The sequence below is a fragment of the Anguilla rostrata genome, chromosome 8 (genome assembly GCF_018555375.3).
Source record: "Anguilla rostrata isolate EN2019 chromosome 8, ASM1855537v3, whole genome shotgun sequence".
In the NCBI taxonomy this organism is placed as follows: Eukaryota; Metazoa; Chordata; class Actinopteri; order Anguilliformes; family Anguillidae; genus Anguilla; species Anguilla rostrata.
The window spans coordinates 2,208,273-2,230,354 of record NC_057940.1 but is presented as its reverse complement, the minus strand read 5'-3'; the positions used below and the strand labels follow the sequence as shown (position 1 = coordinate 2,230,354).

Sequence of the window (22,082 nt, the reverse complement as noted above, 5' to 3'; positions counted from 1 at the left end):
CTGTAGGAGATGGAGATGGCTAAAAACCCACATCTATCACTGGTGCGCTGTAGGAGATGGATATGGCTAAAACCCCACATCTATCACTGGTGCTCTGTAGAAGATGGAGATGGCTAAAACCCCACATCTATCACTGGTGCGCTGTAGGAGATGGAGATGGCTAAAACCCCACATCTATCACTGGTGCTCTGTAGGAGATGGAGATGACTAAAACCCACATCTATCACTGGTGCTCTGTAGGAGATGGAGATGGCTAAAACCCCACATCTATCACTGGTGCTCTGTAGGAGATGGAGATGGCTCCTCCGCCTGTGGGTGTTTGTGCTGAATGTAGCGCTGAGATTTGAGCTTTTTCTCAATGGCGAAATTCATCCCAGAAACCTCTGAGCATATGAATGGTCTGAAGAGCCATAACCTAAAAAAGGAATACTTTCATGATTTTTGTTAATGAAACACAGTAATTATTCAGGTTATTATAATAATAAATATTGTATCATGGACATATTTCTTTGCGTAAGTGTAATATTGTTTATTTTACTGAGAACACCCCCCTTACATCAGATCATATTTGATGAAGCTGTTCTTTATGTTTTGGCATCGCAGACATTCTATAGCTGGTGTTACTCAGTGTGTGTTACTGATATCGCCGTTTTTTAAAAACCCCACAGTGATGTAGTGCTCTCCAGGCATTCACAGTTGTGAAGTTGGGAAACGATACTCATCGCACCGCTGTCAAGATCTTATTTACCCCCCTTGACCCTTGACCCTCGTGCACTACAGCTATGCTGGTAACGTTGTGTGAGCAGGATTTCCATCTACCCCTCAGAGCTTTTAAACAGACGGATGGAGGGGGGAGATTTCTGCACCGACTGCACCCAGTAACCAGCGGTGTGAGAGACAGCGCTAGTCCTGGGTCATGTGGTCTGTTTTAGGGGGGTGGGATTCTTCTGAAGGTGGCAGAGGAATGCAATACTGTCACCTTGTGCCCGTGTTCTTGCCACCACTGGCACCGCCGCCACCGCCACCAGGCTCGGAGTTCAAATTTAGAACAGTGACTCATAAATAACTGCTGCTGCCCCCTTGCCTGCCCCCCTCCCTCCCTCTCTCCCTCCCTCCTTCGCTCCTGTGCTAATGCTGATATAATTCATGTGTAATCCTGGAGGCGATTTTTGGCTTGGTGATTGACCTTGCCACTTACCGTGCACTGGTGGATATGGGGGTTGTAATTGATTTTGCATGTGGCCTGACCCTGGTGGAGGGAGGGAGGGGGGCTGGGGGGCCACAGGGTAGTGCTGATAACATGCCTCAGCTCTGAGCAGCGGGCTTATCTCATGAATGCAAAAAATCTGCACAGTTCATTTCTGGTGTGAGCATTTATACTGATGTCATTACATGACACTTCTTGCATCGTCAAAAACTCAAAACAGAGAAGCGCTTGCAACTACTTACTCTTAGAATTGTTGGGATGTGCCTTCGTTGAGCTGTTGATTTCTGCAAACAATTTTGGTATTCAGAAAGTATTCTGGAATTCAGAAAATTCCCTTTGCATCCTTATATGGGACCAGGGTAAACATAGAAAATTTCTGGAGGCGGAACAAACAAATCAACAAGCATTATAAGCAGCTAGCGGATGCAACCGTTCGTTGCTAACACAGCCGCTACAGAGTGCATCAGTCAGTCAGTCAGTCATGTACAGATTGTCTTCATGCTTGGCACATGCATTTGCCAGCATTACTAGCAGCTGGCTGACTCACGACTGCCTTCCCCGTCCGTGAGCGTTGCGTGCTCATCGATGTCGGAAGCGTGCGCGGATGCTGATGAATTTTCATGTCGCCTGAATAATGGAGCATTGTGGGAGTTACCCCGGGCTCTGCGAATGACTGCGCAGCGTGGTTCTTTAATAGCAGCGCGCTATAGGAGAGGCCTCTTATTTACTTACATACTTCACCCAGTGTCCCAGCTCGAGCGGCTGTTCAAGTCTAAGGGGGTCACCCCCCTCCTCTCCTTCCCTCTCCCCTCCTCTCCTGTCCTCTCCCTCTCCCCTCCCCTCCCCTCCTCTCCCTCTCCTCTCTCTCTCCGTTTCCTCCCCCTCTTCTCTCCTCTCTTCTTTTTCTCTTCTCTCCTCCTCCTCTCCTCTCCTGTCCTCTCCTCAGCCCCCCCTCTCTGAATGTGCCTCTGTGTATTTGTGAGGACCAGGCCCATCTGGAGAGGTTGGTCACTCGGAGGGGTGGGAGGGGGCTCAGACAGTAAAAACGGTGGATGGACAGAATCTCGAGTGGAAGTAGAATAACACGGGCCCCAACAGTTTGTCTTTGCCGCCCCATTACAAGGTTCCAGGCTCCCGCGGAGCCGAGAGCAGTGCCTTCTGGGATAGGCCTGGGAGGGTTGGTGCACTGGCTTTTTTTGAAGGCGCTGACCCAGGGCGGCCCGGTGCTTGTAAATCTCCGGTCGGGGGGCACAGGGGCCTACGAGCAGACTTCCTTTATGGCAGGCCTGCTGCCGGGGCCGAGCTGAACCGTGGGATGGCGGCTCCTCCCAGGGCTGCGGCTCAGGAGCTCCTGTCTGCACACATACGGCGTGTAGCCTGAGCACCGGGTCGTAAAACTGCAACACAGTGTATGCGTGTGTGCCAAGAAATGGGGCGTGGTGGGGGCGGGTTTTAGCACTGAGTTAATCTATCCATCCATCCATTATCTATGCCTGCTGATCCTGGTCAGGGTCACAGGGGGTGCTGGAGCCTATCCCAGCATGCATTGGGGCGAGAGGCAGGAATACAGGCCGCCGATCTATCGCAGTGCACACGCTGAGTTCCTGTTAAGAGGATTCAGCTAAAAAAAAAAGAACCTTCATTCTTTCCTAATTTTTCCTAGTCTTTGCCTGAAATTCACTAGTTTAATATGGCTTTTATGTTATCAGTGTCGATTTTACCCTCTCTTTTTTAATGGCTGGGCGATGCAGGACAGCTGGTTTACACTGGCGGTTTGGTGATCCGTCTAAGAGCGTCGGCATAGTGATGGAATGTAGCTGTAGCACTCTGCTTTGATGCGTGGGTAGTCATGGCGACGGCGGTTGCAGGTGAGCTGGTTGCAGGTGTGTGTGGAGCAGGCAGCCGCCGGGCCTGAGTTCCTCTTCCCCTGGAGCTGAGAATCGCTCACCGAACAGGCTCCTGTGTGCAAAAACAACGCTTCTGTCTACAGCTCCGGGTCTGCACAGCTACACCCGCTGTTAGAAAGATTTCTCAGAACAAACAGCCCTGGAGGCGGAGAGATGGAGGGAGAGAGTGTGAGAAAGAGATATGGGAATGAAAGAGGGGGGGGGGGGGACGGGTGTGTGGGGGATGAGGGAGAAGAAGAGAGGCACAGAGGAAGAGGAGAGAGATGGGGAGAAATAAGCTGAGAGGTGTGTGGGGGAATCGGAGAGTGCTGGCCTACTTTTATTTTTCTTTTTCTAAAAAAAAAAACAAGCAGCTGCTTATCTGTGAGTTAGAGAAGGAAGCTCTTCCATTTTAGCCAAAGAAACCAGATGCCAGATGTCATGCATGCACAAGGTTCCCATAGCACAGTGCAGCACAGCTATGGATCCTCGTTTCCATGTGATTATTACCTGCGTATGATTTATTACCTGTTTTGTTTACCTGTGTCGCTAGGTAACCTGTTACCTGTACAGATGTATTACCTGTATTTGTTTATACCTTCCTGGTGAAATAATTAGTGAAATAATACTGTATACTGTATACTGTTATGCCTGATTGATATCCAACACCACACGCCTGTTTTTGAGGATGGAAAATGGCGTCAGGGTTCACTTCAGAAGGCACCCTGTGAAGCCGTGGTGATGTAACCCAAATAACGGCCGGCTTGTTTGCCTTTTGGGGGGGCACCCAGGGGTCACATGCACAGCAGCCTGGCCGAGCAGCTCGTAAAAAATATTGGGGGCGGTCTCACAAGTTCCTTTTTGATCGCCCTAGCCCGCTCACACGGTGGAACGTTCCGTCTCCCGTCGGGCGCGAGCGGACGAGCGACAGCTATCGCTAGCAGAGCGTGCTTCGCTGTAGCCCTGGAAACAAAGCGCCCGTCTGTTTGGAAGCTCGTACCGTCTTCCTGGGGGAGCGGGGGGGTCGTGGGGTCGTAGGCTTCCTCCGTCCGCTAACGGACGCTGATGCTAACGCCCGTGCTAAACACCGCCCCGGCCCTCCTGAGGAGCGACGGCGTCCGCTAGGTTGGCGTTTCTGCCGGTTGAGACTCGAGAAAGCGGGAGAGAGGTGAGTTTATTGTGCGTTGAGCTGCTTTTTAAATCGATCAGCTGAGAGCTGAGTAACAACAGAAAGCAGGAAACTCCATTAACCTCCAGGCCTGGGGTTGCACAAACCCCTCTGTGATAGAGAAACTTTTTGGAACGAATCTGCTGTAGCTTTACAACGTTGCTAGAAAGACTCCCCGGTGCACACCAGCTCTGGTTTTTGAAGAGATCCCCCCAACTTCACGCTGTCCTGTTCTGACCAACCTTCGCTGCGAACACTGAGGTGTAGATTTTTTTTCCTGCCTCTGTCTCGGGACGGATCTCAAGCTTCCACTCCAGCACGCGTTCCTCGAGCTGTGGCGTTCCTCAGGCTGTCGCGTTCCCCGAGCTGTGGCGTTCCTCGAGCTGTGGCGTTCCTGGAGCTGTGGCGTTCCTCGAGCTGTGGCGTTCCTGGAGCTGTGGCGTTCCTGGAGCTGTCGCGTTCCTCGAGCCGTGGCGTTCCCCGAGCTGTGGCGTTCCTGGAGCTGTCGCGTTCCTGGAGCTGTGGCGTTCCTGGAGCTGTCGCGTTCCTCGAGCCGTGGCGTTCCCCGAGCTGTGGCGTTCCTGGAGCTGTCGCGTTCCTGGAGCTGTGGCGTTCCTGGAGCTGTCGCGTTCCTCGAGCCGTGGCGTTCCCCGAGCTGTGGCGTTCCTGGAGCTGTCGCGTTCCTCGAGCCGTGGCGTTCCCCGAGCTGTGGCGTTCCTGGAGCTGTCGCGTTCCTGGAGCTGTGGCGTTCCCCGAGCTGTGGCGTTCCCCGCGCTGTGGCGTTCCCCACGCTGTGGCGTTCCTGGAGCTGTGGCGTTCCTCGTGTTTCACGGCGTCAGCGACGCGCTTTTCTCCCTCGTTCCTCTCGCACTTTGGCCCAGGAGCGTCGTTCCTGTTCCTGAATTTCCGTATCGGAATAAAATGTTCCGACAGTCTTTTCTCAAACTTCGTACAAGGACGCGGGATATGTGGCAAATAAAAATAAATAACATTTCTGTCCCGTGCGTTCTTTGGAGAGCGCTGCTGTTGTGTGGTGACTTGTTGAACCTGGTGAGATGTGCAGGGAAATGACTGGCTTCCTGCTCTGGCCTGAGCTCAGCAGGGGAGCAGAAGTGAGCGTGCCCGGGTTTGGCGTTGGAACGCTGGCCTCTGTCTCTCTTAACGAGTGAGGTCAGAGAGGCAACAGCGGGTCCACCGGGGGGGGGGGGGGAGGGAGGGAGGGAGGGGATGGGGAGGTTTGGGGAATTCCGCGGCTCAGCTGTGGAGGTGTAACCTTACACACTTTGGCGGACGGACGCATGGCAGCCTGTGACTGTGGCCGGGGGGATGCCTTTCTTGTCTTTAGTACAGTAAGAGCAGACTTTTCGGTGACAGTGTAGCACTGAGGTTATGGAACTGGGTTTGCGGCTCAGAGGTTGCGGGTTCGATTTCGAGGACGGGCACTGCCATTTCTGCTCTTTGAACAAAATACTTACAACCTGAACCACCGGCTAAGCAAATATCCAGCATTATGCATGTATGCTCTGTGTGTTGCTCTGGGTAAGTGCTTCTGCTAAATGCCTGAATGTAAAATGAATTAAATCTAATGATGAGAACAGGCCATACAGGCACTAGAGAGAGAGTCCAGCACTGTCTCAAGTTTGGTCTTGAACATGAAAACATAACAACACATAATTACAATAACACACCATGCAGACTGTCTAGGTTCTTCATTTTCCTAGAGATTAGAGTTGATCCCAGCACTGGGCCAAGCAGAAATTTGACCACCCAGTCTCTGTCTGCCTGTACTTCATGAAGCTGTTTCACACATCAGTTTGAAGCATCAGTTTAGTTTCCATTGCAGTGTGGTCTATTCAGTTCGCCAAATTTTTGCCAAAGTAAACAACTTGAATTTGAGGTAATTTCCTGAAATTCCTGAATACATTTATTTACGGTTACCATGACAGCATGAGAGGAGGTGAAGTTGTGATTGTGGTTGCCATGGTCCCCAGGCGGTGTGTGGCTTGGCTTAATTGAGGCTCTGACCGCTTGACCTTAAGAGGTCACGACCTTGGGTTTTGAGATCGTGACCTCTTAAGGAACAGCTATGTGATCGACAGCACAGGCGCTGTGTGGTGATTGACACGTCACATACCCCTGTCCTGCCCCGCCCCAGGGTGGAACAGGCAATCTAACCAGACCTGGGGGCAAATACAAATCCAAAATATTTTTAGCTCTTTAGATGCCGGTGCACTGTGGAACATGCTACTTTATGCAAATGTCATATAGCAATCATATAACTTCCCCTCAGTTCCAGTTTTTTAAAAACAAGTTTTTTATTATATTAAAGAAGAATTTTTTTTTTTTACATTGGTGTACTGCCTGAACACACTGCCGATTTCTAACACCAGTCCATTATTGGACATTGACAGGCTGCAGTGTTTTATTTCAGAATTGTCAGTAATCTGCGGGAGCTCTCCTGGTGTCTAAGGGGTTAAAGTATTTGACCCGGGCCTGACCCGGGCCTGACCCGGATGGGCCCAGCCCCTCCCTCAGTGGAGCTGGGGACGGGGAGGTGTCTCCGGCCGGCGGGACGTGTGTCTGCCTGCTTCCCGCCGAGCCGGGACTGCGTGCCCCTGGCGCTTTTTACACGTGTCCTTGTTGCTTAGAGACCGAAGGCCGGCCCGCCCAGCGCTGCAGCTGCTCTCCTGCACCTGTCTGGTGCGCTCGACGTCAGCGCTGTGCTCGCTCTCTCTCTCTCTCTCTCTCTCTCTCCCTCTCTCTCTCTCTGCACTCCTCTCTCTCTGTATCTCTTCTCTCTCTCTCTCTCTGCACTCCTCTCTCTCTCTCTCTCTCTCTGCACTCCTCTCTCTCTCTCTCTCTCTCTGCACTCCTCTCTCTCTCTCTCTCTCTCTGCACTCCTCTCTCTCTCTCTCTCTCTCTGCACTCCTCTCACTCTCTCTCTCTCTCTCTCTCTCTCCTCTCCTCCTCTCTCTCTCTCTCTCTTCTCTCTGCTCTCTGCTTTCTCTCTCAGCTCTCTCTCGTCTCTCTGTTTTTGCTCTACGTGTTCTCTCCCTCTCTCTCTGGTCTCTGCTTAATATTTTCGAAGAACAACTTTCCAGCAACACGTCCGGTTTCCCTATTGGACAGTGGCAGCCCCGAGGCTGTGTGATTGGCTGAGATGGCTGTAATGGGGAAATGGCCTGTGTTTCAGTCTGTCTCCAGCGCCTCCTTCTGTGTGTGGGGAAACAGTACAGTGCATTTACACTCCCGCATCCAGCGTCTTATCCAGAGTGGCCTGCACTTTTACGACATACAGCCTGCCTCCCCGAGCCTCCCTTGTGTGGGGAAGGCATCAGTCCCACAGAGATCCCTCCTGACTGGGTCTAAAGCCCTTGGCACTTAAGACCGCACACCCCCCACCCCCCTTTCCCCCCCACCCCCGGTTGCCTGGATACAGATAATATCCACACTAGGGGGATGAGTTGTACCCCTGAGAGGGCGGTGGAGCTGTGAGCAAACAGCCCGATGGTTTCCTCTCTCTCCTGGGCCTCGCTGCACTGCCACGCCCAGCTGTGGAGAGATGGGGTAGTGAGCGGAGCGGAGCAGCTTCCCAACCCCCACCCCCCGCTCCCTGGCCCCCCCAGAGAAGAACTGAGCAGAGAGAGGGGCTGCATGGGAGACCCCCCATCACTCTCCAGCTCGATGTTCACCAAGAGCCTGGCCTCAAAACACACCTCAAATCCCCCCCCCCCCCCTTTGAATTGAATCCCAGGCCATTTCAGATTGACTGTGGTCTGCGTTGGGGAGAAGAATTCCCCCAATCTGGCAACTCTGTTCTGCTGAAGTTCATGAAGAGCAGCTCCCAGATCGATTTCCCCCGGGTCTGTGACTGCAGAACTGTGGGTTAAACTGTTTATTGTAAAATCAGCTCTTGCGAAGTACAGGTGGTCCCAGTTGGACTCATATGCACACAGCTGAATGAGGTGTGCTCGTATGTAAACCTACAGGACGGTAGATCTCCAGGAACAGGGTAGGGCCGCCCTGCCTCAGGCTGTCGTTCATTTTTTATGTATTTATTTAACCTTTGTAAGTCCGGGTCACGAGGACAGGTGAGGTTTGAAGGCGTGTATTGCGTATCTCGCGATCGTTCCAGCCTGAGAAATCCTGGGAATTTTTTTATTTATTTGGAGGTCATCGGTGTGTCGGGAAAACATCTGTTGCCATAGCAACCACAGCGCAGGATTGTGGGATAGGCAAATACAAACTTTTAAAGCTGCTCCTCCCGTTTGGAAGCCAGCGGGACTGTAATTCAGATTTACCGAACCGAGTTATTCTCTTCCTGCCCCACTCTGGGTAATATACTCAGAGCCGTTCTGCAGAGATGCTCCTCTTCGCTGTGCCATTTGCATCGACTGTCGCCAGTGTTTTGCTCCAATTACCCGGCAATGATTTACGTTTCTCTTTGTGCATTGTAAACAGTTTATATGCTGTTTTTCCCCTTCAGTGCGGGAGAGCAACAGAACGTCAACGTTATTTATGAATCGGCTTCTCTGTAGGAGTCTTTGTGTCAGTGAACCAGCGTCTCTGTAGGAGTTTTGGATGGGGTAGTATTATTGTGTCAGAATGTCAAACTGACCTAGAGGTCAACATCTGAAAGTGTTGCCAGGCTGAAGTCAAGGGGTGGGGTCTGAGGGTTTTTGGGCGGAGTCTAAAGGTGTTGCCAAGGTGTGGGGGGTGGTTTGGAGGGTGGGGGGTGAGGCTCTGGTGGCAGAGACGTGTCTTTATCACATAAAGTGTTTTACACTGGAGGGGTCACTATGCTCAGACTTTATGTCATGGCATTGGCAGGCCTGACCCCAGTGCCTAAATTCCAGTCTTTATTCAGCTCCTTTGAACACGATTCTGACCTCCGACCCCGCACCCCGTCCCGCGATCGACCTGCCGGGACCTCAGATCACACGGAACGAGCCCCCCCCCGTTCCCCGAAGGCCATCGCCGATATCGCGTACCGCGATCCACAACGGCCCCCTGTCAAAAAACAGCCATTTCCACGGCGATGATGTACTGGCGAATGCCTCGCTGCGATTCGCTACACGCCTGCGGGCTGCAGACGAGCTAACGGCTAATCTTACGTTTCATTAAGGCTGCGCAAGTTGTGCCAAAGGTTTTTTTTTAAATCTGCAGTGAGCATAACACAATAATTTATCTCACATTTGGATGTGGGAGAGTTTCGAAAGTCTGTGTTCTGAGTTTTTTCAAAATCGAGCTTTTGACAGGTGAATAGACTTTATGGCTGAGATGATGGGAGCTCGTTCATGTTTACCTCAGAGATGCTAACGTCCATTAGCCTCAGAGATGCTAACGTCTGTTAGCCTCAGAGATGCTAACGTCCGTTAGCCTCAGAGATGCTAACGTCTGTTAGCCTCAGAGATGCTAATGCCGTTAGCCTCAGAGATGCTAACGTCCGTTAGCCTCAGAGATGCTAACGCCCGTTAGCCTCAGAGATGCTAACGCCCGTTAGCCTCAGAGATGCTAACGCCCGTTAGCCTCAGAGATGCTAACGCCCGTTAGCCTCAGAGATGCTAACGCCCGTTAGCCTCAGAGATGCTAACGCCCGTTAGCCTCAGAGATGCTAAGCTCTGTTAGCCTCCCTCCTTCGCTTTCGGCTCTCCCTCCTGACACACCTGGGTGAGCTATCTTCAGCGGAATGACCTTTATCAGCTTCCCTCCGTTCAGAACGACCTCATTAATCATCGGTGCCATTTTACGCCGTACCAACACAATACCCCCCCCCCAAAAGGAAAAGAGAAATGCCAGCTCCCCCAAGCATCCTGATCTCCCGATCTGCCTGCTTTCCAAAAAAAATTGCTGCTGTTTATTTTTGCGTTATGGTATTTTTTTGCTCTTTGGTGGCATGTAACCACGGCGGCAGACCGCTTCTGGAAGGAGCAGCTGACGTGAATGCCGCGCGTCGCGAATATAAATAAAATAAAATAAAATAAATAAAGGAATAAAATGTAGTAAGCTTGTCGGCTATCGCTCGTGGCACTCCGGATAGGCTGCTCCTCTCTGCGGCCGTTTGGCAAAGGATTCTGGGAAATTCGGCCGTCGCTTTTCCCCCTGGCTGACTTTATTCCCGCCAACCTGACTCTGCTCTGGCACAGCGCCAGCTGGGGTTTTATGAGCGATGCTCCGTCTGTGTGTGAAGTGCGCTTTGAGGCGAACTTCTGCAGGTCCCTGTGTGAAGTTTAGGAGAAATGTGTTACTGTGGGTGTGTGTGTGTGTGTGTGTGTGTGTGAGAGTGTGTGTGTGTGCGTGTGTGTGTGTGTGTGTGAGTGTGTGTGCGCGTGTGTGTGTGAGTGTGTGTTTTTGAGTGTTTGTGAGTGTGTGTGCGCGCGTGTGTGTGTGTGAGTGTTACTGTGTGTGTGCGTGTGTGTGCATTGCGTACAGCTGGATGGGAGGATGGATGAGAAGTGAGAAGGAGCCATATTTCAGCCACACCCTGCTGACCAGCCCTGTAAATAACACACTGATATCTGAGTTATGCCATGTTATGAAATGCTTCTCATAAAAATAGAATGTCATAAACACATTTAGGCTTCCAATAACACACACACACATGCTCACACACGCACACATTCCAGTATACATATATATATATATATATATATATATATATATATATATATGTACACATATAACGCAGTTTATTTATAAAAGCAGAGGTACACCGTCTGACACTGGAGCTTCATTGTCAGATCACCCCGGTTTCTCCAGTCCTGGGTTGCCGTGGGGACACAGGCACCCACGTGTCCCAGTTGCAGAGGCAGCTCGGGCAGCAGCTGTGGCATGGCTTCTCCGGCTGCCGTCGGGGGGGGGTGGGGAGGGGTGGGGGGGTGGGGGGGTATGAGGGATCACAGGTCAGGACCCCACCACCCCCCCTGCAGGAATTCCCAAACTGAGGAAGCCGGGGTGCACTCAGCAGCACCTGTGCCAAAGCCATTGGGCTGGGCCAGTGGGCGGGGCCTGTGGGCGGGGCCAGTGGGTGGGCCCAGTGGGCGGGGCCACATTCATTCCAGCAGACTGACCCGCCCACACGGTGCTGCATGCCACTGGGCATTTGTGTGTCTCAGTAATTCATCCATGGCGGCTCAAACTTGCCGAAATAAAGCACAGCTGGGCTGTAATCACTCCTTCCTGTTGTGCTCGTCAGGGCCCTGACTGCTGACCGGCTCTTTCTCTCTTTGTTTTTCTCTCTCTCTCCCTGTATCTCTGTCTTCCTCTCCCACTCCCACCTCCGTCTCTCGCTCAGTTTCTCCCTCTCTTTACATTTCTCTCACACTCCCTCCTGCCTCTCTCTCTCTCTCTTTCTGTGAGTGAGTGAGTGAGCTGGAGTGTTGTGTGTGTGTGTGAGTGAGTGAGTGAGTGAGTGAGCTGGAGTGTGTGTGTGTGTCTGTGTGAGTGTGTGAGTGACTGTGAGTGAGTGAGTTGGAGAGTGAGTGAGTGAGTTGGAGAGTGTTGTGTGTGTGAGTGAGTGAGTGAGTTGGAGAGTGTGTGTGTGTGTGTGTGTGTGTGAGTGAGTGATGGAGTTGGTGGTGAGTGAGTGGAGAGTGAGTGAGTGGAGTGGGGTGAGTGGAGAGGTGTGAGTGTGAGTGGTGTTGGGGTGAGTGTGATGAGTGAGTGAGTGGTAGTGTGTGAGTGATGTGAGTGAGTTGAGTTGGAGTGAGTGTGTGGTGGTGTGTGGTGATGGTGAGTGAGTGAGTGTTGAGTGGTGTGTGGTGAGTGTGGGTGAGTGAGTTGAGAGTTGTGTGGTGTGAGTGAGTGAGTTTGGGGGTGTGTGTGTGTGTGTGTGTGAGTGAGTGAGTTGGAGAGTGTGTGTGTGTGTGTGAGTGAGTGAGTGAGTTGGAGAGTGTTGTGTGTGTGTGTGTGTGTGAGTGAGTGAGTGAGTGAGTTGGAGAGTGTTGTGTGTGTGAGTGAGTGAGTGAGTTGGAGAGTGTTGTGTGTGTGTGTGTGTGAGTGAGTGAGTTGGAGAGTGTTGTGTGTGTGTGTGAGTGAGTGAGTGAGTTGGAGAGTGTTGTGTGTGTGTGTATGTGTGAGTGAGTTGGAGAGTGAGTGAGTTAGTTAGTTGGCGGTTCTGCGGAGTCTGAAACCCCAGGGCCTCTGCGTAATAACCAGCGTCGTGCCGGGTCAGCCTGGCTGCTTTACAAACCCGCAGCATTTCCCCGAGCGTCAGGTTCTGGGTCTGATGAGGAAGCTCAGCGAGGGGAGCAGATGTCTGAGGAGGTACTTAGTTTGGCTGACTTCTGCATTCTGAGGTAAAGGGCCCACTGTGGGAACTCACCGCGTTCAGTAATGTGCCCTGCACTGAACACAACAAGCCTAACAAGGAGTTTCTTTTGTTTTTTTTTTTCATTTTTTACCTTCTCCAAGTGAGACGCAGAACTTGCATTACAAGCTAAAATATCTGAAAGGTACAGCTTGCTTACGGCTGGTCGGTAGTGAGCTTGTTTACAGTTGTCATGGAGAGTAAATTATAAGGGTTTTCTGGATATAATGAGAATGTGAGGCTGTGTGTTTGGCTGCCCGTGTGTGCACCTTCATTTTAATTTCATTTTACTCCCCCTGAGGAAGAACAGGACTGTTTTTCTTTACGTACCTCTGCAGGCTGCCCCCAATTTATTTCTTATTTTCCTTCATTTTCTGTGTGATTTCACCTGTGGAGCTGGACTCACAGAGACTCTGAAATGACAGAAACACAGTTAAGGCAGGATGATCCTGTAAGTCCCTGCCGTGTGCGTCCGGCTTGGCTGTGAGCCTCAGCTCCTATTAAATCCACCATTTCTCCGGTCAGTTCAGACCCTCAGACTCAGTTAAGTGTACACAGTTTTTAAGACACGTTTTCATTTTCACTGAAGTAGGTAGTTTTAGTTCAGCACAAAAGATGTGAGCTTATGTCACCACGTTATGAGGGTACTGCAGTTATAATGATTTGGGGGGTTAATTTCGATTGAAATAATACTTCATGTGTAGCAGTGATACTGCGTTAGGGTCCTTCCTGATTCTTTGTGGTGTAATTGAAATCCGACGTAATTAAAGCCACTCGTTTGTGAGCCCCCCCCCCCCCCCCCACGGGGTGGTTGAAAGTTGTTCTTCAATCACGTCCCTGGGGCGGGGGGGTTGGGGGTGAGAGAAAAAAGTAATTTAGATTTAGAATTGAGGAAGCGCGATGTAAAAACTTAAACAGTTCACCTTGCCTTTGTTACTTACATTTTGACAAACCACCTGTGAAAATGTCCAGTTCAGGTGTGATACCTGCCAATCATTAAATTCACGTGACGGCGCTAAATCCACGTGTGAAATTGTGATTTATCGTCAAACGTGAAAAGTCACATTTTTTTTAGTGAGGGTCCTGAGGCGCGGCTGTGGCCCCTGGCCCCAGGAAGTGGCATGCGGGCGATGCGCTCCGATTGGTCCAGCTGGCGGGAGAGCCAGAGCGAGCCCGTGAAGATTAACGGCGTGTGAAGGTGCAGACCCTCCCAGGGCAGCGAGAGCTCCGCTTACGAACCGCGGCGGTTTTGACGCTTCTCTCTTAAAAGGGTTTTTACTGGCCGGTGGCTTTGTGGGGAAACACTGAAGGGCTGTGTCTGGCATTGAGGCCGGTTTCCGCCATTAAATGTGTCTGTCCGTTTCGGTACTCCGACAAGCAAAAATATACCAAAAAAACGACCAAAACTGAAATGTAACTCCTCTGACATTTTAATTCATGTGCACACCTCTTTGGTTTGTTTTCCATTGGCGGTGTCGCTAAACTGTAATTAGGCTTCTTATACAGTAGCATAGAGCATACTGTAATCTTCACTACCACAGAAGTCTCCCACCTCAGACATGAGGCATTGTGGGCCAGTTTCATGCTCATACAGCCAGCTTCAAAAAAGCCTTTTTGTAAAGGAGAGCAGATTGCCTGCCCTTCTTCCCTAAGAGGTGAATTGCGGTGCAAATCCTCCCGGTCACAATGGAGTGTACTGTATTGTGCAGGAGGCTTGTGAAAACTTTTAAGTCACCATTACATGGGGAGATATTTGAGTCCACTAAGCCTTTTTGAAGAGGTTTGTGCTGACTGAGAGCAATACAGAAACTCACACACACACACACACACAGACACACACATGCACAGACACAGACACACATACACACACACACGTATGCGCACACACACACACACTCTCTCAAAACAAACATGACCTGGGTCAGTTGCTGTCATCCCTTCCCTCGAGCTGTCAGAAGCTAAATGGCGGTTTCCCCCCTAAAGGCAGCCACCTGTTTTTAAAACACCGTTAACGAAGGCGGCCCGGCCCGCCCCAGAACCGCTGATATGTGCATCCATTCCTGGGTATTTAGGGGGAGGGGGGGGGGGTGGGGTATTAAGGGCTTTTAATGAGGGGTAGAGGGACTGCTGGTGGCTGCAGGAGTGTCCAGGCATTTCCTCGGTGACTAACAGCAGCTCATCTCTGTGGCTCCGCCTCACTGTGTGTGTGTGTCTGGCGTCTCATTGGCCGTTGCCTTGTGTGCACAGGGGGCCGTATGTCTGTGCCTGTCAGTGTGTTTCAAAAGAGAGTTTAACACTGTTCAGCTGGATGCAGCTGATAGTGGCCTACTTTCATCCATCTTTAAGAATTACACACACACACACGCACGTGCACACACTCACACACACACGCACACGCACACGCACACACACTCTCAAACACACACAAACACACAGGTCTGTGGTGAGCACAGTCAACACCGTCTGTGTTCCGCTGCTAAGTGGCTTCTGATGACATCACTCAGCTGACATCACCCAGAGTTTTCCCGCCCTTTTTGCGGCAGTGGGTTAGTGGCCTTGCGCAGTGAAATGTGTTCGGTCTCCTCACCTTTCCCTCACCTGCTCTGGCTCGGTGGAGCAGTTAACCTCCCTCTTCCTGTTCTTCCCCATTTGGGATCGCCTGCCTTCCGTACCTGCGATACCTCATAATTAGGGCAGAATAACGAGCCTTTGACTCACAGTGTTCTGTTCCCCCAGTGTCTGCTTCCTGGGACCTGGTGAATGTATTCACCCTTTCATCTGTAAATGAAACTGGCAAAATCATGCGTTCATTGGTGCTCGCATGTTTATAATCACCTGTGCAGCTTAGCGTGTTTGAAGTCATACGTGTTCTCCGAAGCTCGGTGTCCTGGGGCCTCCTGGCGCATTTGTGTTCATCGTGTGTAATTTTTCCTTCCGGTCCAATTTGCCCCTCTCAGGTCTAACAAGCTGTTAATTGAACAGTTCTGTGAACAAGCAATTAACGGTAACCTTCGCCTTTTAAGGTTATTACATGGCAGACGTTTGAGCCTGCTGTAATTAGGACTGGCGTGTGTGGGGGGTCTTTTTAAAATTGGCTCTCGCTTGTCTGATTTTCCGGGCTGTCTCTGTGACGGTTAATTTTCGACGAGGGCTTCAGCGATTGGCTAATTGACTGATTGGCCGATTGATTGATAAGGCGGAGGAATTACTCCGGAGTCCTGTTTGCGGGTAACGTCTGAATCAATTTACTGAAACCGAAACAGCCTGCCTGTGTGAAAAATAAACCTTCAATCAAATGGCAATGAGATGGACATTTATTTAAAGATAAATACAAATGCATTTTTTTTTTTGGGAACTTTGGCTGGTTTAGACTGGAACTGACCAACCACGTTCCTGGAGAGAGCCGGTTCCATTTCTGGATTTTATGTTAGCTTCGTTTCCCGCCAATTACCCCCCGACTCAATTAGCTAATGAGCTAATCAGCTGTATGGGCCAGTGCTGGATCTTTTGTAAATGAGACCGCAGTAAAACATGTCATATACCGACACACGAGTGGTCTTCAGCTGGGAATTGTGAGCTTAAAGTAGGTAAAACATCAGATCACGTAAAAAGATTTGCGCAGATTAATTGAGAGAGTATTCATTCTTGCTGAGGTCGGCAGTGAAAAGTTAAACACCGCCTCTCATTTCCATTTCAAAAGAAAACAAACAGCTGCTCGCGGTTAATGATCAGGGCCGCCGGGGCCTCTCCCGCCGCGCGGTTCTCCCACCGCGCCCGATTCGCCCCGCGGAGGCCCGGTGCGGGCTGTTTGTTTTGCTTCCATGGACATGTAACGTGTTTGGGCGAGTCGTTGGAACGCTCCATTGGTGCATAAGTGTGGGGGGGGCGGGGGGGGGGGTCGGGGTAGGTGTTGTATGGGGGGCACCAGCAGTTTTGCACCAGCAGGTAACCAAACCTGATGAAGTGGTTTACTCCAAAAGGAAAAAAAGGGAGGGGGTGGGGGGGGGATCAGGCAAACTGTACCTGGCAACAAAGACTGGAGCAAAAAGAGTGAGAGAGAGAGAGAGACAAGGAGAGAGAGAGAGAGAACGGGGGACAACAGAGGGACAGAGAAAGAGAGGAGACTGGGAGAGACATACAAAAACAACAGAGAGAGAGAGAAAGAGACAGATAAAGGAGAAGGACAGTGAGTGAGAAGGGAGGAGAGAGAGAGTGAGGGGGAGCGAGAGAGAGAGGGAGGGAGAGGCAGAGAGAGCGAGCGAGCGAGAGAGAGAGAGAGAGAGGGAGAGGCAGAGAGAGCGAGCGAGCGAGTGAGCGAGAGAGAGAGGAGTGTCATTCTCAGAAACAGCTGTTTCTTTGTCTGCGTGCTCCAGGTGTGCGGGAGGGAAAGGGAGCCTCTCCGTTAGCATCGTAGCTCCCGTTAGCCGCTCTTCCTCTGAGCCCCAAAGCTCCGAGACAAAGCACGGGATTATGGGCTATGAGCCTGAACGTTAGTCCTCCCGGTGCCAGCGAGCCGCGGCTGACCCTGGGTCGCTTCCCCGAGGGCCGGCAATGTTTGGTAAGCGGGGGGGGGGGTTCTCACCGTGCAGAGTGAAATATGTATTTACTGTTTCAGCTGCGCAAACACAAGCGTGATTGTGCTCTCTCCCTCTCGACCGCGCTACCTGGATGCTTACCCGTCTTTTGTGCGTCTGTTTGAGCTGCGCTCAGGGTTAGCGCACGCTAACGTGGGAAAGACTCACTTTTGTGTTCCTCATGGATTTTTTTTTTGTGTGGGTGTGCGTAACAATGCTTGCGTTTGTTGACTACTGTTTTGATGAACTGGTAAACGTTTGCGTAGGCATTGTAATATTTTTTTACGGTTTTGTGTTCCTCTCGTTTGGATTTGTTGTGGATGTAGTCTTGTGTGTGTGCACTTGCTTGGCGTAGCTGACTTGCCCGTGTGTGTGTGTGTGTGTTAGCGATGGTGCATCCTTACTCGCTGGTCTGCAGATGTCGTTGTCCAGGTGACAGGTGTGGCACTTCACTTGAATCGAGTGAACGCTCCTGAGCGCGGGGTAATTTAGGAGATCCAGTGTGGTGCAGGGGGGGTGGGGGGCTGTGTTTCTGAGGGCTGCTCTGTGGATCCTGAACCTGTTGCTCTTCCTCTCAAAATCCCCAAAAAATCCGAGCTGTGTGTCGGTTGACTGTGCTGATCATGTGACCTTTCCTGGGGACCCACCACCAGGGATTTGCCCATATATTGGGGTTACACAGTGAAACCATTCGTACAGGGGCACAAGCCTTCAGCTGGCTCTATAGTGATCTTATAGGAGCTTAATTAAGCTAAAATGCTCGGTCATGTAAACACTTGGACTAATTAAGTTAGAGCAGAATTTGGCATGAAGTCCAGAAGCTGTCTTGGCCCCTCCAGGAATGGGGTCCATGGCCTCAGATTTAAGGGCAAAGCCCTGACTCTAAGCCCTGAATATGAAGCTGGGTCCTGCAGTTGCAGCTCTCTGACTTCCATATAAGCCTGGGACATTTTTAACGTGAATGGGAGGGGGGGGCGAGCAGCCGCGGTAAACTCCTAAAAAGGAAATGAGCTCTGATTTTATTATTCCTCATTACGGGCCCTCTTTAAATAAACAGGGGCGACGTGAGAGTCGGGACTTTTCCTGTTGTGCGCGGCCCTGTTTATCTTACGGCCGCCTACAATGGGCGATGGACAGCGTTACGTAAGCATTCCTGGGGGGGGGGGTGGGATTCCGGAGCCCTGGCATTCCGCTCTGCGTCTTGGGTTCTGCGTTCAAAGGCCTCCGCGGCGCTGGCGCCCGGCCACGCGGCTCAGCCCACTGAGCGTGCCCAGGGGTGGATACAGCAGGAAGAAAGAAGAAGAAATAAAATACACAGGCTTGACCCTTTTGAAGAATACCTAAGGTTTTTTTTTTTTGTAATGTTTTTCTTTTCTTTTTTTTCCCGGAACTCTTAAGTCGGCGTTCTAGAACTCCGCTGCTTTCGGTCACCAGCAGTGATTGTGACATCATCAGCATTAGAACGTTCAGTCAAGAGCATTCTAATCGCATGTTTGTGATCTCACACCTCTAAAGGGTTAAAGGACTGAGCCATGTGAGAGAACCTATCTATTTCCTGTAAGAGTCCGAGCCTTAAGCAGATGTGTAGAAAATGCATTTTTTCTTCCATCAAGAAGACTACAGTGAACAGTAAAGACTACAACTACATGTCAAATCCAGGATTGAAATGGAGTGGCTGTTTTCATGACATTGAGTTAGGAGTGGACAGGCAGACTCAGAACTTGACATGTTTGATATCAGAGATCACAGCAGCCATCAGGAGATGTCCTCAAACTGAGCGGTTCCCCCTGAACAACATTTCTGCTGAAAACCTTCCAAAACTTGTCTTGTTGGCTGATGACACTTTGATCTGAACCGTCCTTTAAAAAAAAAAGAAGCTTTTATCTCTTGGATTCCCCAGATTCTGCTGCTACACACTGCTCTGTACATCCACACAGCCAGGCAGTGGGAACTCATTAAGTGATTGACCGCAGATTACCGCTGTGTGTTTACAGTTTTAATTACGCCGTCGCGTTTGACCGCTAAGAAACCTCTCCTAACGAGCAGCGAGCGCATTTAGTCTGAAAGGAAGCCGCGTTTGGTACAGCGGCCATTTTGAAAAGCAGCGCGGAGGAAAGCATTATCATGACTCCGCTCAGGTGCTACTTTATTATTACTATGTTTTAATCGATTGGAAAAACAACCTTGCCTGTTTTACTTAGGGACTACATATCCGTCCATTCATCAATTATATATACCCGCTTATTCCTGGGCAGGGTTGTGGGTGGGTGCTCGAGGCTATCCCAGCATGCATTGGGCTAGAGGCAGGAATACACCCTGGACAGGCCGCCAATGCACCACAGGGCACTCACACACTCATACCTACGGGCAATTTAGAGTCTCCAATTAGCCTACCTGCATGTCTTTGGACTGTGGGAGGAAACCGGAGTACCCGGAGGAAACCCACGCGGACACGGGGAGAACATGCAAACTCCACACAGAAAGGCCCCAAGCCAAGATTTTAATGCAGGGCCTGCTTGCTGTGAGGCGACCGTGCTGCCCGAGACAATATAGCCAGTTTTAAATTTAAACCAAATCCTTTCTTTTTGTGTTATATTATTCTTTTTAAAGTAGCATGTATGAGTAACTCAGAATGAATTAGACACTGTATGGTTGACAGCTGTATGGTCATGTATATTTTAGCAAAGTGCACTTAGCCTCTGTATTGCACTTTAATATTGTGGTGATGTAGGATGAAGTGGAGGATCATGGGATGCCAGTGGGACTCTTGTTCTGTGGTTACAGAAAGTGAGCGATTGCATCCATGTGCTTTTGAAAAATAGTCTTCCTCCCTGCTTCGGTTAGTGTTGTTAACATGTTAATCGAGTGACGGATGTTTGATCTTCCAGAAAAGAGTAAACTCATTTCCGAACTGTATTGATTTTTTTTCTTCTTTCTTTGGAGATGAGATCCTCTTTTCAATCTCTCCAGTATCCGAGGATAGTCTCAGTGGGTGGTGAGGATGTGTCTGATTTAAGATTGCTTGGGGGCGAATGGATGTGTTGACATGCCCCCACCCCCCCTCTCGCCCCGCCACCCCCCACACACTGAAGAAATATGCTGGACGTGTAACTGCTGAGACCTGTGTACAGAAGGCCAGGAGTGAATCATCTCAGGATTTCAGCTTTTTTATCTGTAAACAACGTCAACTCATCCCACCCTGGGGCTTCACTGATTTAACGCAGAACCCAGTCCCTAGAGACCAGTAACACACACACACACACACACACAAACACACACACACATGCACATGCGCACACACACGCACCCACACTCACACACAACGCACACACACACACTCACTCACACATACACGCACACACACACTCACACTCTGCAAAGCTCTTCAGCACTGAGGCATTTTATCCGCCCGAAATTCAGAGGAAAAAACCACAAGTATGACATCATCAAAACCATCCGGTCCTGTGAGGATGTGCAGTTATCCAGTGGGGGGTGGCGGATGGGGGGGGGGCACAAGAGCTTCATACTCGCAAGCTCTGTATTCGTTTAGCGTCTCTGACCTGGGGTCAGTTTTATCTTGTCTGTATCCCAGTCTTGGCCATTGTGTGCTAAGACATAAGACTGATCTCAGGTCAGCAATCTGAGAATAGGTGCTCAGGCGCTACCCCTGGTCTACAGTCAAATGACACTCCCATTGCATAATGGATGAGGTTAGAATATGAACATCTTCTGCTCCAAGATGCATTATCGATATGGACCCTTTGTCCATTCGTATTCGTATGTTTACCAGACCCGGGTCCAGTACATATTTTGTTCTGGACTCAAATGCGTTTCTGTGTTCTATTGATCTTGCCTGGTGCGATCGAGCCTGCCTAGAGGACCAGGAGGCGGGGTTTGCACTTTTCTGAGAGTATTTCGTAAGGTCCCAGTTTACTCTACCTACCCCACCTGTTTCAGCACACCAGAGGCAGATTACACCTTATCCAAGCCACTTTGACCCCTAACCCTAGCCCTACCCAAACCCCTTTCTGATGCCTGTAGAATTCATGAAGCTCCTCTTGACAATTTTAAACAAAAATTTTTTTTTATCAATTTTTCCACCATCTATAAATTACATCCATAAATGCCTATTTGATTTCATTTAATTTGGTTTTGACAGAAGTGCAAAGTTCAGATAGTAAGTGTTCTACCATGTGTTTCTTCCACCCATGAACTCAGCCAGCTGATTTCACTGATCAGTTCTACTTCCTTGCTTAAGAAGTGCATTAATCCGCAAATACTGGAGACTGGAACAAAATACTGGGGAGGACTTTTACTTTCTGAACCTGAGATTTTCCACCTCTGGATTTTGAACGGCACATTTAAACATTCTCTTAACCCACAGGGTGCTGAAATTGTGTTTATATTTATATCAATAACGTGTCCTTTGGGTTTTGCAACATGGTGTTATTTTTCTGTTGTTCTGTAAATCTAACAAAAGAAATCAATATGTTTTGACAGCTGATATGAGCTTTATCAGCTGATACAGCATCGCGGTGTGTTCTGTAGTCCTGCTTTCTGGAATATGCTGAAGTTTTTTGTGTATTAGGTAAGGCTGTCTGTCCAGTGGGGGGGTTGGGGGTTGCCGGTTTGAATCCCACCTGGGACTCTGCCGCTCTGTGTTTGAGCTGAACACACACGCCGCAGTGTGAACGGGGTAAGGAGGTAAATTTGTTGTGGGGCAGCGCAAGCCGCTCGGGACGGGGAGGCTAAGGGAATGATTAAAAAATGGAGGGATGTAAAACTGCTCCCTCCTTCTCCTCGAGACGGTGCGGGTTCGAGCCGCGGGGTTAACAGGAGACACCCGCGCGATCCGCTATCGATGAGCGCTAACAGCGCTCACGTGCGCCGCTGAACCTCGCCGAACCCCGTTGAACCCTGCTGAACCCCACTGAACCCC

At 50.4% G+C, this 22,082-nt stretch overlaps 1 protein-coding gene across 12 annotated transcripts in view; it reads left to right on the top strand.

Annotated features, from left to right (window-relative positions):
* LOC135260514 (disco-interacting protein 2 homolog C) overlaps nt 1–22,082 on the top strand; it is a 177,930-nt gene that overhangs the window by 61,657 nt on the left and 94,191 nt on the right. The window contains exon 1 of one of the 12 annotated variants that reach the window (XM_064345781.1): nt 16,904–17,127. The exons of the other annotated variants lie outside the window; for them this stretch is intronic. Coding sequence (XP_064201851.1) covers nt 17,121–17,127 — 7 coding nt within the window. The 5' untranslated portion in view covers nt 16,904–17,120. Of the gene's footprint in view, nt 1–16,903; nt 17,128–22,082 lie in introns of those variants that run through there. 12 annotated transcript variants of the gene reach the window in all.